This window comes from Urocitellus parryii, chromosome 1 (assembly GCF_045843805.1).
Source record: "Urocitellus parryii isolate mUroPar1 chromosome 1, mUroPar1.hap1, whole genome shotgun sequence".
NCBI classification, from domain to species: domain Eukaryota; kingdom Metazoa; phylum Chordata; class Mammalia; order Rodentia; family Sciuridae; genus Urocitellus; species Urocitellus parryii.
The window spans coordinates 272789872-272803076 of record NC_135531.1 but is presented as its reverse complement, the minus strand read 5'-3'; the positions used below and the strand labels follow the sequence as shown (position 1 = coordinate 272803076).

Here is a 13205-nt window from a genome sequence, read left to right as displayed (position 1 = left end):
AACCAAGGAAAGAGTCCAAATTAAAAGGTCTCTTAAGTTTACTTACCACAACAAACTGTGGGAACTGGGTGTGTAACAAGTGATCAGGAAACTATGATTAAAGAAAGAAACCAAATTAAAGAATCAGCTCTTAAAGTTCACTCCCTATTAAAGATACTTTGTTTAAGGCATTGCCTTTATCTGTCTTTTCTAACCCAGTTCCCGTTTGTTGGCATAACTTTGGGGATTCCTTACTGTAGAGGAAAAAACAATGATACCCCCTCTCCCAAATCGACACTGAAGACAGTAAACACTGGTTATAGGCAAGCCCATTAACTGAAAAACGTAATTATAATAATTTCCAGAACATCTTTATTTTGTGCAAAAATAGATGGTTTATATTTATTACTAAAAGACCTTTCCCACATCTCCGAATGTTTGGTAATCTTCCACTCCATAACTAAAGAAAGCATGCATATTATATCTATACCACCCCAAATCTAATTCCAGTGTTTTAGTATCTGACAAATCACATAGAGTGAGGTGGTACTAATATTGAACTCCAGCAATAAAAACATAGCCAGAAAGCCTTTTAAAGAAACTGGAAAAACACTTTGGTGGGAAACTAACTTTTAATAAGCCCCTACCTACCACAAGCCTCGGGCTGGTAGAGGTGGGACACAGGGAGAATGCAGAAAGGTAAATAAAACACAGGTGTCGTTCCAGGGTCAGTCACAATCCTCACTCCCTGTGGAAGGCACATCTTGGTGTAGTTATACACAGATGATGATGGCAGTGGAGAGATAAGTGTTACAGCATAATTTCTATGTGTATGAAAATATGGCATGTAAGAAAGAGGTTACTTCTTCTAGAAGTCAAATTTATAGAGTTGGGAGATAATAATAATTTAGCTTTTGAACATTTTAATATAAATATTATTTAAAGCTACCAGACTTGGATACAATTTATATTATCAACAAGCTGTAGTTTTACATCAGTGATACATTAAATCAAGGAGCTTGGGTGTCACTGTGCCAGCTGGTGGCAGGTCGGAGAGTTCCCTGGATCCATGTGGTTTTCTTAGCTCCTTTATATGTAGGTGTCAAGATCTCTTCCAGGTATATACAGATTAGGAACTGGATAAAAAACTGCATAGCCAGTGTGCTGCAAAATTTGTGAAATGTACAAAACCAAAAATCGAGAAGGCACTTCCCCAAAATATTAACCCTGGTTACCTCTGAATGGTGGGTATACAGGTGATTTTAAAATTGTGTATGTATTTATTTGCATTACTGTTGTATCCTGTGAGTTTTCTTAGTGGATGCATAGTATTTTACCTTTGTTTTACTGGTTATGTATTTCTTGATTCATTATATAAACTGGTTTTCCTGACTGCAGTACCTGCCACACTCTTAAAAAATTAGCAATATAAAATTATAAAAAGAAAGCAAAATCACATGTACTCCACCCCTCAAAAATAACCTGTTGGGGCTGGGGATGTGGCTCAAGAGGAAACACGCTCGCCTGGCATGCGCGGGGAGCTGGATTCGATCCTTAGCACTACATAAAAATAAAATAAAGATGTTGTGTCCATGGAAAACCGAAAAATAAATTTAAAATTTTCTCTCTCTCTTTCTCTTCTCTCTTAAAAAAAAAAACTGTTAACACTTAGTATTATTTCATTCTAAATGTTTGCTTTATGCATATAGAAGGCATATTTATTATTTTCATAGTCAGAAAACTATTATAAATGACAGATAAGTCAAAAGAGGAAGATTTTTGACTGCTTCTAAGTCTCTTTAAAAATAAATAGCTCCATGACAATTCAACATTAATGATGTTTGGCTTTGTTCTTTTTTATTCATAACACACCTGCACCAGGAAATACCTTAAATGACTTCAACAGACAATCTGTGTCTAACACTGCAGGGCCCTAGGGCATGTTTTGAACACTTGTCCAGGACAAATGGTAGTTACAGAGGACAATGAAGAGGCACTTTTTTAAAGGAAAAAATACTTCCTGTAAGGAGGATTGCTAGTGTTCAGTCCACTGAATGCCTTCACTCTACTCTGTATGTGGCTGCTGCTGCTTTGCTGATGAGATACATGATAGGTCCCATCTTGTGGGTATACTTACTGCCACTGGAGGGGTGGCTGTTAACTCTGACTGCAGGTGCCATCTGATACCTAATGGAGTGGGCAGGTGTTTTCTCCATCTTAGGCCATTCTTACACTTCTTCAGTAAAACATTCTTTCTATAGGCAGAGCAACACAAAAAGCAAGCCACTGTGACTAGCACCCAGACCTGGTGGCCAGAGGAGCTGAGATGCTTGGGAGAAGAAGAAGAGAACAGTATGCTGGGAAGGTAGTCACATCCTCTTCCTGGGCAGTCACCATGGCAATGTGCCCATCTCCTGCCAAGTCAGCACAAGAACTCCAGGCAGAGTGAGGGACTGATCTTCCCATCTTGTGAAAACAAAGCTTCCTGGTGAAAGTCACAGTCTTCAAAAGCAAAATAGGGCAGAGGCACCACTGAGTCAGGAGAGAGAGAAGGAATGTGGAAACTGGTCCCAAAGTTGAGGAAGTGACCTTCTGTTAGAGCAGAAAATAGGGCCAGAAGGACCACTCTCAGAAGCTGAGCCCACCTTGGACAAGTTCAGTTTTCAGAAAAGGCAATCTGGACTTGCAGGGGCCATGGAGTGATGGTTCACAGCAGACAAGAGCAATCTGGGGCCATAATGGTATATTCTGTTTTTGTTTAAAACTAATTAGGGGCTTGGGGAGTGAGCCAAATGAGCAATAGTTACACAACTGGACCATGTCTTCCCAAGACCTTGTGCCACCTCACTGGCCATCAAATCTGTAAAGCCGTTGTCTCCTCATTTCTTCTGGTGAGAGGTGAAACCCATAGGATGGTGGGCTATTTCTGGTGTTTCCTGTAGTGAGAAAGGAAAGGGAAAATCAAATACTGGCTATCCATTGTTCTGACACTTAACAAGGCATCATGTACGCTAGGATTCTGAGGGGCGGGAGAATGTCAACATAGCACTTTGGTGTCATTTTTATTTTAACATGAAAAAGGTATATAACAAACGTATTTAAACTTCAGCTGTCAATATTAATTTCAACATCAAGTCAATATTTTTAGCATGGTTCAGTCCCTGGAACTTAATTTGATTAATTCTGGCTCTTCTTAACATTCCTCTCTGTTCCTTTTTCCTTCTACCAGGCTCCATATTTTGCATTACTTAGCCTACTTAGCCCTCCATCATATCTAGGGCTTAGTTTTCTTTCTTCTTCTTTTTTAAATGCCCATCTATCTCTACTAACTTGTCCTCTGGGGCCTTCCTTTCCCTCCCTCTAACCTCCCACCTTCTATCCCACTCTTGTGATCAGAATCTCACCCTGAATGAGACAAATGGGGACAGCATGGGCCACAGAGCACTGATGGGCACCTGGCCAGGCGGACAAAAGTTCAGGCATGATATTAAAAGGTCATAAGAAGGTACTTTCATATGAAGGACCCTTCACATGACTGTTAAATATTGTGCCTGATTTTTCATATGAACTCTCCATCTGAAGTTTTTCAAACCTTTCATATTAAAAAGGTTTCTTCTATCTATAAACATACTACAATGTAGTTTAAAATGACATAAATACTCTAGTTACTATAGAGAAAACACTTTCAGGCATCACATAGAGTAATAAAGGAAGAAAACCATACAGTCCTTGATGTCAAGGGACCAGCAGCCAAACCTACCAAGAGAGCCTCCGTATCCTCCATGAGGACCACGGACCGGTAAGTAGCCGGCCCACTTTGAAGCACATGGACCAAAAGGCTACATCTTCTCACTTTCACATCTCTGAAAACCCTGTTAATTTTCCCTGAACTCCCCCCACTTAGTACCTACACCAACCAAAAGCATTATTCTGCCCTCTTCAGTGCCTTGCCACCCACTAGGGAACTTTCCAAATTCAAACTTTTCCACTTTCAGCACCTTCCTGTGAGATGTCCTCATTCAGTGGCTGCCACATCCTGCCAGATAGTGTTGCCATTTGTATACCTCTTCACTCTCATACTAGTATCATAAGCTCTAAAAAGGCAGGGCACATTTTTGACTCTTCTCCCTGCTCCCAAGTGCCTGAAACAGCCCTAAGCACACAGTTGTGTCCAATAAACATAGGGACATAACAGCACCTGCCTGTGACTCCCAAGGTATCTACTATAGCCAGGCAGCAGCATCCAACATGGCCCACTGAGGTTCTGACATGGATGATACAGTGGGACAATATTCCAGCGGTGCTGGCCTTGCTGGGCAGTTTGGGTGGGCAAGAGGAGTTGCTTTCTCCGGAGGGAAAGGAAGTGAACGCTTGATCCCTTTTGCTCATTCTCCAAGAATGGCGCCTCTTCCAAGATTTTTAAATCAAATGACAACTGTTAAGACTATAAAAAGCAATGTTCCTAAAGCAATGGGAGATTAAGAGTCAATCTGTTCAAGCTAGGACTAGAATTTCACTTGTCAAAGAGAAATCCAAAACAGGATCAAAGGTGGTCCCTTTTTACGCTTTTCCTTCCCCACTGTTTTGGGGATCCCAATGCCTACCCATAATGGGCCTTCCTTTCCTGCTGAGGGAAGAATGACAATCCTGAACCCCTGTCTCTCTTTCTGACTTGCACACACAAAGTGAACAGGCCAGCCTCACCCCACGCTCAATACTGCTGAGTAAATCTCTCCTGCAAGGCTTTTTTTGTGAAATATGTGTCAATTTGTTATTATATTAAAGATGTCATTCAGCATATTATAGGCCATAGACCCTATAATTCATAAAGATTTTATGAATAAGATTAAAAGTTTTGTCAGATGTGGTTTCTGTCACACATATTTGTAAAGGAATTTTTCTTTGTTCAAGATGGTAAGTGCTCTGAAATAACAAATTCATGAATCAAATCATCACTAGTTTATTGCTCAAAATTGCATTATGTGATCAGCTCCAAATCCTACTTTGCCTTCCACAGTTGTTTTTAAGAACAACAATATCCTCAGTTGTACTTGTCAGTTCAAGCCAGTGTCTGACACCCTGTTCCAGAGAGCTCTGTTAGAATGAGCTGTGGGCAGAATCAGAAGTTGGTGCCCTGTGGCCTGATATCAATGTGACATGTTGATATCAAGCCACAGGGCACCAACCCATGGATGCTGGAAGAGTCCTCAGACTCCCAATGGGAGATACAGCATCATCTGGTGACTTCACATAGTAGAGAATACTGCAATTCCCTTTGGGAGGATTAATTAATGTTTCCATGAAGGGAAATACAGGGAAAAATTAGAAGAGGCAGACTCGGAAGGTTCCTCAGGTCCAGCTCTCAAAATGAGCAGCCAGCATACATGCTCTGACTCATCTGCAGGGTGTTCAAGGAGAACCAGGGCTGAGTCAACAGAAGAGATGCCACATAGTGAAGCAGAAAACTCATGTCGGGAGGACCAAGAATGCTTTTTATCCTCTATAGTCCTTTAAGGCACCCCACTGCACATAGTTTTTATTTCCAATCTATATCATTCCAATTTTACAGAAGAGGAACTCAGACTAGAGAGTGTTAGGAACACATCTAAGGGCACAGGCTAGCACAAAGGGAAGCAAAACTTGAACCTAGGTCTTCTGATTCTCTTCCCATTTCCTCAAATGCCATCACTTCCCAAACACCAAATGTTAAGCCTACACCTTCTCACCATCTCTAGCCTTCCTGCCCAAACTCAGTTTGAGATGTGAGAACTCACTGCTATTTGAAACTAAGAAAATAATAAGATTCAGTCTAAGCCCTTAACTCCGCTATTATAAAAGATGTGACTCTGAAATTCCAAAGGGTCTCCTTAAATCCTGCTGGCCACTAAAGTGGTTTGGTTTTCCAAAAGGGGCAACCACCACCATAGCAGCAGCAAGGCCTGACTGGAATAAGACCTGATTTTTTTTGGTATTTTAAATTCTTAAAACTTAGTAGTGTTTTTGACTATTAGGAAAGATTGAATTGCTTCATTTTGTCTCTGAACACTGCACTGTTCTAAATTCTAGTTAATGTTTTAGCAAAGTTTTTAACTGTAAAACAATCTTTGTATTTTGAAGAGAACTATAAACTTGATGGCAGTTAGCTACTTGCCCGCTGTCTGCTGTGTGTGCACTTTGGGTCAGGGCCACACTAGAGACAAGGCCTCTGGGCTGCCCACTCAGCCTCAGCGAGGCCCTGCTTTCCAGTGTCCTGCACTGCACTGACTTTTTCTTAACCATTCCTATGTTCTCTGCTTGTGTCACATAACCTATTGTTGCTGAGTTGATCCTCCAGGGTCCTCACCAGGCTTGTCTCAGAGGATCTTATCCCTGTGTTTGTGTTATGTACTTAGAGTTGTTAAGTACACAGGGATAGGGAATTGGAATATGGCTTCCCAACTCTGCCTGGACTAGTGGAGATGCTGTGGATGAGATTCTGCATTTCAGCAGGAACTGACTGGTTCCCATGTGAGGGAACGTACTGAGCAAGGTGACTGTAGGGTCCCATCCATGGCCCTGGAATCCAACAACCTGGGATTAAATCCCAACTCCTCAAATTTTCAGCTGCACAACCATGAACATTGGGCTACCCTATCTTGGTCTTAGTTTCTTTATCTGTGAAGTGGGCATAGTAAGAGTACTCCTTCACTGGGTGTTGAGAGGATCACAAGTGACAATACATATAAAGTGCTTAGCTGAGTGCTACCTGGGTAATGAAGGCCTGTTGAACACTGAATTTTTTGGTTTTTAATATCTAACATCAAGAAATGTGTTAAATACTCATTTGTTTCTATTAACCAGCTCTGTATAAGATATGTATGTATATAAAACAAAATAACAAAACTAGTAACTTCTTAAAGATAAGAGCCCAATCATGTTTATAGATCATTTTAGCAGTGCTTTGTGTGGAGTTGCTAGTTTCTAAGTATTTGCCTTCTGAGTACTGATTTAAAAAAAAAAAAAAAGGTAATTAACAACCTTCACTGAATAGCTCACTTTTGTAACATGGGTCACTGGGAAAGCTGGGATAACCAGCCAAGACCTTTTTTCTGTTTAGTTATATCATGAATTGAACATCACCAGCCTGAGTGAAATGGCCCTGCTCCGAGGAACCTGGTACAGAATATTAGTATTTAAGAGATTTGCCTCTCTGTTCCTGTAAATGAAGGTCAGCCCTCAATTTTACTCAAAGAAACAGTGAGTGTGCTTCAAAGAACCTCAGGAACCCTGCCCAGCTTAGGGCTATTTGGCTCAATTATAGCACCAGTAGTGAGATCACAAGATTTATTGATTTGTGGTTCTTGATGGAATTTTTTTCAGTTTTCTATCCTTATGTATAATGCAGTAACCCCTGCATTTTACTGCTAAGGGAAGAGAAGCAATTTTCTTCAGATAAGAATTGCTAAAGAGTGTGCCATCAGTTGACGGCCATTTTTCCTACTGTTCGCCATCCATGTAAACAGAGATGTTTAATTTCCTGGTATTCACAGATCTGCCCATGATCTGATGAGCACTCTATGCCACTCAGTGAAATTATACTAAAGTGAAGCTGCAGGATGGCATAATATCTCTCACTTAAATTAGGGAGCTAAAGAGAAAATCACTTAAAAAGAAAGAAAGAAAAAAACAGGAAAGCTCTAAATAAATCACTGCATTCTCTGGGATTTCTATTGGCAAAGGAGGGCAGCAGCATGGGACCCATGTTCTCTCTTTCAAGGATGGTACTTTATTAGAATCCCATGAATAGCAAAACCTCCTGAAAGGATTGTTGCTAAGTCATTTACTGACAAAGACCAAAAAGGTCTGGAAGAAACCCCAGCAATCTAGCAATCTAGAAAGGCAGTTTTTAAAAAGGGGGAGGCACTTAGGGATAGTGAGACCACTTTACCTCTTGAGTCACTAATTATAATATGATCTCTTTTTAAAAATATTTGAAATTCATTTAAACCTTCTAAATTTCATACAAATCAAACTTTCATTATGACTTATGAGAAGGGTAACATGTAGGTGTGATCTGAGATAGAATACATTCACATTCCTATCTCTTCAACCAAGCAAACTAGCAGTAGTGAGTATTTCCTAATTCTGAAAAAATACCTGGAATCTCAAAGTGGAAGTAATACAGTCCCCACTTTACCTGCCGTTAGTTGATGTTGAAGACCTTTAAAGGACACAAGTGACTTAAACCCAATAGATTATAATCCAGTTAGCAATCTGAGTAAGTTAAAATGTCAGGTTTAATGTTTCCTACAATACAGACAGCATATGGTCCAGACCCTAGAATATCCAAAAACCAAAGTTAAGGAGAGACAAAAGAACGTTTGCTGGAAAGTTGCTGTATGCCATCCCATTTACCACTACCTTTCTTTTGGGGGTGCATCACTTGATTAATTTTCCTGAAATGAACATATGGAACCCAGATCTAGGTAAAAATATAGAATGTTCCAACACTCAGAAGCCCCCATCTACACTGCACAATTATTGTCCAAGAGAATCCATTATTCTGATTTCTAACAGCAGAGATTCATTTTCCCGGCTTTTGTCCATAAGTGGATTCATTCAATAGGTACTCTCTGTGAATGGCTTCACCTAACATTATGTTTGTTAGATTCATCCATATTGTTATCTGTGCCTTTTATCCTATTTATCCCTCCAGGCAGAATTTCCTTATTTATTTTACAGATGAAAAATTCAGGCTTAAAGACTGGAAGTCACTTTTTAGACCCCAAGGTGGACCCTGTTGGGGTCAAGACTCAAGCTTAGACCAGTGTCTATTGTGCTTCAGACACAGGTGTGTTAATCATCTTTTTTGATCAATCCCAGAATCTGTAATCCTGAAGGGTATCACTGTCTCGATCTGGAGATTCTCCAAACGATCTGGAGACAGGGTCTTTCACAGCAGCAACAATTTACATTTTGCCTTAGATTAAGGCTCACTGCAAATAGTAAGATTTTATTTTGAACCACTGAATGTATCTAGAATTAGCATCTCCTTTGGCAAAGAGTAAGATTTACCAACAGATAGGCACCTCTTGCAAAAGCCAGCTTTGGTAGTTAACTATCAAGTATTTTTAAAAATAGAGTATGGTTTGTAACTTCCTAAAGAAAAATAGCTCTCTATGATCCTTCCACCTCACTGCTGGAAGAGGATCAGGAAGGAAGAAGCAGCTGTGCAACGGAGCATCTCTTTCTCTTTTACTAGGAGTCATTGGAACACAAACCTTTCTTCAAAAAAACAAATGAACAGATTTTGATGCAAAAGTGCTTTTCTATTTTTTTTTTAAGGAAAATCAATGTCTTAAATTCTTCTAAAGTTTTTATCATTTTGGTACTATTAGAAATGATTTTTGTACCAAGGACATTTTACCACTGTGCTACATCCCAGTCCTTTTTATTTTTAGAATGGGCCTCACAAAATTGCTGAGGCTGGCCTCAAACTTACAATCCTCCTGTCTCAACTTCCTGAGTCCCTGGGATTACAGGTATTAACCACTGTGCACAGCTTGGGAATGATTTTTAAAGACATTTTATATACATTTAATGATGCTTTAGGATGCTCTGAATTTTCCTTTATCTAAACCAGAATGCCTTTAGTTAGTATCTGGAGGTACCTGTTTGACTTTGGGGGTTGAAAAGAGGTTGACCATCTCCAACAAGCCCCTTCCCTGTTCATGTTCTAAAGGACTTTTCTTTTTCCAATTAATAATCATTGAGGGATGGTCACTAGGCAAATATATGAAAACTCATGGAAAACTAGACACGAGGTTCCTTGAGGAAAAAGACTATGTCTTTTACCTCCATGTTCCCATTGTTTATGTCACATGAAGGCCTTGTTGTCCAGCTGTAGTGACAGAGAAATTGAACACAGGCTCTGTCTTGAGATATAAGTTTGAGGATATACTTTACAATAAGAAAAAGAAAACTGAAGGTAGAATACAGAAGTCTTTGGGGGCAGGGGGGGTGAGTGGTAAAAGATAACACACACACACACACACACCTGCAAAATGCTAGAAAATGATGAAAGCCTGTTGGGATATTAGAATCCTCTACTCCTCTCAGAAGTTAATATGCCTGACTCCCAAAGTGGCTCCTAAAGATCTGGATGGATGCAGGCCTTATTACAGTCAGGCTTTGCTGCTGTGGTGGTGGTGATGGGGGTTGTCCCTTTTGGAAAACCAAATTAGGATGGGTGGCTGCAGTTCTCAGCCTCTTCTGATGTTGATGGAGATTCCATATCTTTGCAGAAGGGTCATGGTGGGACCTAGTATAGTGAGGCAACTCCAAAAAATCAACATTTGTATTTTGCTATTAACTGAATTCCAGACTTTTATTTCAGTTTCAGTTTTTTCACTAATTGCCTTTTTCTTTTTCTGTTCCAGGAGCCAATCCAGGAGACCACAGCACACTTGGTTAAAATGTTTCCTTAGTCTCTCTTGTCTGTGGCAGTTTCTCAGTCTTTTGCTTGTCTCCCTGACCTTGACAGCCTTGAACAGAGTGGCCAGACATCCTGTAGACAGCCCGTCAGTTACGTTTGTCTGAAGTTCATCTTATGACTAGACTGGAGTGTGAGTCTTGGTGAAGTGCCTTCTCATCACCCATCATAGGTCCATGCTATCAACATGACTTTTCAATGTTAAATTTGAACCCTGCCTTAAGGGGTGTTTTTGCCAGGTTTCTCCACTTTTAATTTTTTTTTTTTTTTAATGAGTTCCAAGACAATAAAGCTTTGAACTTTGCCAGTTGAGCTCAGGGGTAAACTGGAAGCAGTGGGGTAGGTTTCTCCATTGGGCTTTGTCAGCTGTTCATCTTCTGTGTGGAGCAATGTTGGATATAATGAGTGGATATAATGAGTCAGTCCTCCCCTGCATCGGGCTCCGGATTCCTCAATTCCAGGGTAAGTAGTCCTCTAACACTGGTCTGACACTATGTTGCCAGAGGGGGTAGGAAACAGTTTGTGATTTGATTGCTACAGAGTCACTGTATTTTTACACCACCCTTTGAGAACCCGAACGCTACAACAGCTCAGATTTCTCTTTTAACTGAAAATATCCCCCACAGGTTTCATTCCCGTATTTGCATTTGCCAGCAGGTGGAACCAGAAGCCTATGACACTGAAAAGGCTGAAGAAAACTAGGACAAATTCCAGTCAACAAAGCATTCCGCATTGTAAGCAGAATTAGGGTTATTTTGAAACAGATGGGCTCTACAGAAGCTGCTGCACTGAATATTATGGAGTTGTTTATTGTCTAGATGGTCTGAAACCCAGGGACTATTTGCCAGCATCTAGCAGTTTCTGTGTCATATCAGAATTCTTCCTGAGCAGAGGAAACTGACAAGGCACTGGGAGAGAGAAAGACATGAACACGAATATAGACACTTCAACAAGTTTTAAATGCACAATGTCCTGTTGCTACTGTGCACACTACCTTGTGTCATTGCCTGCTTTTATAGGGGTGATATGTAGCCCCCTCTCCACTCTAACTCCAAATCAGAAGATAAACAGATACAATCTGTGGCAACAAGACAATCAATCCTGGATGCAGTAATATGAAAAATGATTTATTTTAAGCCTAATCAAAGTGGTTCTGTTTACTGGTTCACATTTTCACACAGACCCCTCTATTTATACTTGTCCCCACCCCTTACTTCTGTTCCTTTTCTTTTTGTAACCCCAGCAAAATATCAGAAGGGAGGAAGGTAGATAAAAGGAGGGTCTTATAGCTCCCATTCTATGTCCAAATGCAGTGGCTGAGTGTGGACAGCTGTCTAAGGACTGTCAGAACTTGGCTTGACGTTTCTCTGGCCTAACACTGGGATGATGTGCAAGATGAGGACTTATAAAGAGAGTATTCCAAAAGTCCTAGAAATCTGCAAAGGAGTCTACCACTAATGGTTTCTCTAGGAGAATTTTTTTAAAATAATTCCTTAGCCTATGACCCCAGCTAGTTAGCTGCTGCTGTCCTGTCTAGTTGGTCTGAGATCAAAGAGATCACAAAGGCATCTGCTACAGACTGAAATTTGTGTCCATCTCAAATTCATATGCTGAAATCCTAATCTTCAATGTAATGGTATTTGCAGGTGGGGCCCTCAGGTTAGGTGTATATGAGGTCATAAGGTTGGAGTCTCCATGATGGCTAATGTCCTTATGAGGGAACAGAGAAACCAAAGCTTGCTCTGCCATGTGAGGGTACAGTAAGAAGGCTATAATCCAGCAAGAGGAACTTCACCAGACCTCAATTGTGATAGCATCTGGGATTTCCAGCCTCCAGAACTTTGAGAAATACATTTCTGTTGTTTTGATCACTCAGTCTGTGGTACTTTGTTAAAGCAGTCCAAACTGACTAAGAGCGTCTGTGAGGCTGGCAGCTCAGCAACTGGTGGTTCAGCAGCTTCTGGGCAGGCCCCCTGCATCTGAGGGACAAGAGGATGCGCTTCCCAGTAGATATGGCCCTGTCCCAAGTGGTGGTTTCATAATTGCCAGGTCAGCAGCAATCTTCTTCCAAGTCTTAGGACGCATGGTTCACCCTCTTACTCGAGCATGGGGAGGGGTCCTCTACTAGCAAACAACAAAATTCCTAAAACAATGCTTTTGGCGCAAGCTCTCAAAGCCCTGGAGCAGATGAAGGCTTAAAGAAGCATTAGACCTATTTTATTTTCACTCCCTTCCACTTGAGTTTCAAACCAGAAATGGCCCAATTTCCAGCTCTTTAAGCAAGAGATAAAGGATACATTTTCATTGAGTTTTGAAATTAAATCACAGATCATTTAAAATTAGCCAGTATTTTCATCAGAAACCTCATTTAAAACATCTTTAACTTTTGTGCATGGAAAAACGAAACAAAACAGTATGAGTAAACATTCTCAAGACATTGAGGAATAAGGAAAAAAGATGGAGAGCCAGTGGGAAGAGAACTTTGGAAAGGGACAAAAAGCCTCTTCTGCTGAAAGCAACCACCCCAAAGTGGTCAAGTCCAGGTCAAAGTGGAAAACTGTTAGAGAAACCATGTCCCTGGAGAATGAGAGCTGCTAGGCTTGGGAATGAAAGGTGTCTTAGTTAGCTTTGTGTTGCTGTGACCCAAAGACCTGACAAGAGAATCATAAAGGAAGAAAAGGGCATGGAGGAGAAAAGCGGCTCAGGACATGGCAACAAGGAAGCCGGGAGAGCTCTGCTCACCAGGGACAAAATA

General features: G+C 40.7%; 1 protein-coding gene across 3 annotated transcripts in view; it reads right to left on the bottom strand.

Moving 5' to 3' along the window:
- Positions 1-75: 75 nt before the first annotated feature.
- Rhbdd1 (rhomboid domain containing 1) overlaps positions 76-13205 on the bottom strand; it is a 127326-nt gene continuing 114196 nt past the window's right edge. For 2 of the 3 annotated variants that reach the window (XM_026409548.2, XM_026409547.2), the window contains one exon: positions 350-2915. In XM_026409548.2, the coding sequence (XP_026265333.1) occupies positions 2824-2915 (92 nt within the window). In that variant the 3' untranslated portion in view covers positions 350-2823. Of the gene's footprint in view, positions 92-349; positions 2916-13205 lie in introns of those variants that run through there. The other variant, XR_013342132.1, reaches the window with a different exon arrangement.